The sequence below is a fragment of the Coenobita brevimanus genome, chromosome 25 (genome assembly GCF_032717465.1).
Source record: "Coenobita brevimanus isolate Jiangsu-jjx chromosome 25, ASM3271746v2, whole genome shotgun sequence".
Taxonomy (NCBI): Eukaryota; Metazoa; Arthropoda; class Malacostraca; order Decapoda; family Coenobitidae; genus Coenobita; species Coenobita brevimanus.
In genome coordinates, this window is record NC_136978.1 from 19340634 (window position 1) to 19344375 (window position 3742).

Below are 3742 nucleotides of genomic sequence, written 5' to 3' on the forward strand. Positions count from 1 at the left end.
TCCCACTCTAGCATTCAGATCTCCCATCATTACCACATTCACATTCGCTCCAAAACTCTGCAGACACTCATCAACATCATTCCAGAAAGACTCCCTCTCTTGTTCATCCCTTTCACTACCAGGCCCATATGCACTCACAAACACCCACAACTCACGTTCAAATTTCGCTTTCACCCACATCAGTCTCGATGACACCTCCTTCCATTCAATCACACACTGCTGTACTTCCGGACTCACTAACAAGGCCACACCTTCTCTTGCCCTTCCTCTATCAACACCTGACAATCTTCCATTCACACTTCCAAACATAGATTCCCCCTTCCCTTTCATCTTCGTTTCACTCAAAGCTAACACATCCAACTTTCTTCTCACAAACATTCTCCCAATCTCCTCCCTTTTAGCCTCAATTGTACTACATCCACGCACATTCATAGACCCAATCTTCAGGGTACGGGGATAACTCCATCCCCCATCCCTTTCTCTGGCCTGTCTCTTTTTAGGAACTAAAAAACAGAGGAGGGGGTCCCTAGTCCACTCACCCCGCCCCTTTTAGTCGCCTTTTACGACACGCAGGGAATACGGTGGCAGTATTCTTCCTAACACAACCTGGCCGCAGAGTAGTAGTACCACCCCATAGTGCGGCCAGGTTGTGTCACCTACATATGTTACATTAGGAGTTTACTGAAGGATATTAAGCCTAATCCAGTCATCAAATCTAAGGTGTTATACAAAATCGGACGAGTGCGACTGTGTGGGGTAGCTCCTCCACTAACACCCTGAACAACCCTCTGACCATTCCTTCCCTACCCCCCAATATCGCGTTCACCCCCTCCCCGTTTCCCTCTTCACTTCCAGTCACACCATCCCTCTCCCATCTTTGCACTTCCGTTTTCTTTTTTCATTCTAATTGCATACATAATATTTGAATATGACAGTATGTATATACTTATCATACATTAGTAATATTATTTAACACAGTTACCTACTGTTGTGTGTGGCCATGAAAACCAGAGTGAGTCAAACTACCATAAAATCATTGGCTAATTACGTTGTTATGGCCGTATCATTACCGATGTATCTACGGTTACCAAAAATATGGTCAGTTTTGTTTTTGGGCAACCAAATAAAGTCGTTCATGGTTGCTTTATTTGTTCATCTTTTATTTTTAATAAGCAATGTATGCTTTCATTGAATATCCTCAGTCTCCCGTATCACTTCCCCCCTCTCCGAGGTACCTCCCCTTCCCCTTCCCCCCTCTCCGAGGTACCCCCCCTTCCCCTTCCCGAGGTTATGACATCAGCAGGTACAGGGGATAGATCATTGACTGTCGAGGCACGCCCACTAACAACAGTATCTACAATGTCTTCCCGTTGCCCCCGTGGATGCAGGACAGCTTTTATCATTCGTCTTGCCACTTTGTTCAAGAGGGAAAGCACCCGTGGTCGAACTTACATAAGTTTGAATAGGTGAGTACATAGTTTTGTCCATGTTTATAGTATATGTGCTGTGTTTCTTTGAATACGGCGGGCATAATAAGCACCCACTTCTTTATTTTGTTCGAGCATTTGCTAGACAATGGTATAAAAAGTAAAAATTACACCAAAAAAAATCAATCGGTACTGTTGCTATATAAGTGTATAATAATGTTGGCAGAATCACTGAAAAAAAAAAAAACATAATGATCTCATGGATAACAATTATACCAATAATCTTGGAGTCAATTACTTATAGGGGAGAACGAGGTATCTGGCTGTGAAAGCAAAGTAAGATGCTGCTGGTTCATAAGGCTCTGGGTAAAGATTGAGCCACAAGACCCTTTTCCTTCGAGTCTTTTATGTCTATAATAACCTACCATATTTTGCATTATGCGAGTATTGATGTAATAGACTTTCCTGCGTAAGTGAACTTGCTATCTATATCAAATTTTTTTCTGTTTTATGTTATGTGTACACGTTTCTTAACATATATAACAGTAAGGCAGACTGTATTATGTCGCAATGTGATATTATAGAAGAAATGCAAAATATAACAACACTGATCTTTATGCACAAAGGCCTTACGAGCGAGTTGCGAACATCATGGGCACGAGTGTGTCAACAGTGAGGAGCATTGTCAGCAAAGCCGCCACATCCTCCCTTTCCACACCAGCACCACCGTCCACAACCTACACGGGATGCTTCGACAACTTTACTGTCGGTGCAATACGCCGCCACATCCACAGAAAGTTTTCAGAAAGACAACATTTCACACTCAGTGTCATATCAGCTGATCTGAAAACAGCTGGTATTATCCCCAAGGATACCTCTGAAACAACAGTTTGGCGGATCATGCACACCATGGGATTCCGATACAGAGTGTCACAACGCAAGATGTATGTGAGGAGGGAATCGCTGGAGGTGGTGTGTCATCGGATAGCCGCTCTCCGGGCTCTACAACGCCACCGGAAGGAGGGAAGAACGGTGGTGTATGTGGATGAGAAATGGTTTACCACCAGGATGGGCCACAGTAGGGAGTGGGTGGATACCACTCAGGCTCCCATCAGCACCACCTACAGTCGTCAGGTACCACCTGGTGAAGGGGAGCGATTTGTGGTGGTCGCAGCTGGCACGGACGAAGGTTTTGTTGACGGTTCCTACCTGTGCTACCCAGCCAAAAGTAACCAGGGTGACTATCATGGGGAAATGAACGGAGAACTGTTCCAGCGATGGCTAACAACGCAGCTCCTTCCGTCACTGCCAAACCCATCGGTGCTTGCACTGGATAATGCACCTTACCACAGTCAGCTAACAGAGGAGAGTCGATGCCCTACCACAGCCACCAGGAAGGCGGACCTCATCAGATGGCTGGAGCAGCACAAAATTTCCATCCCACCTGCTGCCACTCGCCCCGAGCTGCTGCTCCTTTGCCAGCAGAACCGCCCACAACCCCAGTATAAAATCGACAACACCATCCGTATGTGGGGCCACGAGGTCATACAGTTGCCACCTGGCCACTCAGAACTCAACGCCATCGAGCAAGTATGGGGCTGTATGAAGCGCCATGTGCGCTCCACACTACAACGGTTTACCCGGACGGACCTACAGGATAGATTGGAGGAAGCCAGCCATATGGTACACAAGGACGTGTGGACGGGGGCTGTTCAGCACTCCCGCAAATTTGAAGAAGAATACTGGAAGACTGACAACATACACGAGGAAGTGGAACCCATTATTATCAACATCGCCAGTGATGATGAAGATGATGACGTCTTCTTTGAAAGTGATGTTGAATAAATTTTGATATATTGTTTACATAGTTTTATCCCTACAATATGATATATTGCTCCAACTTAATAAATGTAATGGAATGTATGTAATAGTATTTACAATAAAATGACGATGTATGTATGTATATATTAATGAATATTACGCATCATATACAATAGAGCATTGGAGTTTATAATTTTGTAATAATATAAATAGAGACAGGTAAAACAATATATATCAATTGGACCATGTTCACATTTTAGGATGAATACACAGTATTGTAATAATAGTAATAACTTCTCCGAGAAGGTTCAGGCAACAAGTGATACAATTTGTAGTTCGTGAATTTCAATGGTTGACCATAAACACTGTAAACATATAGGCATAGCTTCTATTACATGTACGTAATCATCCTGATGTACAGTACTTTCTACGCGAAATAAGACTTGCATCCATTGCAAATAATCATATCAATACGTCTACAACTACATAACATT

General features: G+C 43.7%; 1 protein-coding gene across 1 annotated transcript; it reads left to right on the forward strand.

Moving 5' to 3' along the window:
* Positions 1–1290: 1290 nt before the first annotated feature.
* On the forward strand, positions 1291–3272 carry LOC145393786 (uncharacterized). The gene is made up of 2 exons (XM_080267834.1): positions 1291–1466; positions 2054–3272. Exons 1-2 carry the CDS (start codon positions 1291–1293, stop codon positions 3270–3272), a joined length of 1395 nt encoding a protein of 464 aa, XP_080123960.1.
* The last annotated feature ends 470 nt before the right edge of the window (positions 3273–3742 follow it).

Bases quoted from the DNA above. Each gene is read 5' to 3' on its own strand.
- LOC145393786 (XM_080267834.1), top strand. From the start codon at position 1,291: ATGACATCAGCAGGTACAGGGGATAGATCATTGACTGTCGAGGCACGC. The intron at 1,467-2,053 runs GTGAGTACATAG...TTATGCACAAAG, and splicing joins ACTTACATAAGTTTGAATAG to GCCTTACGAGCGAGTTGCGA.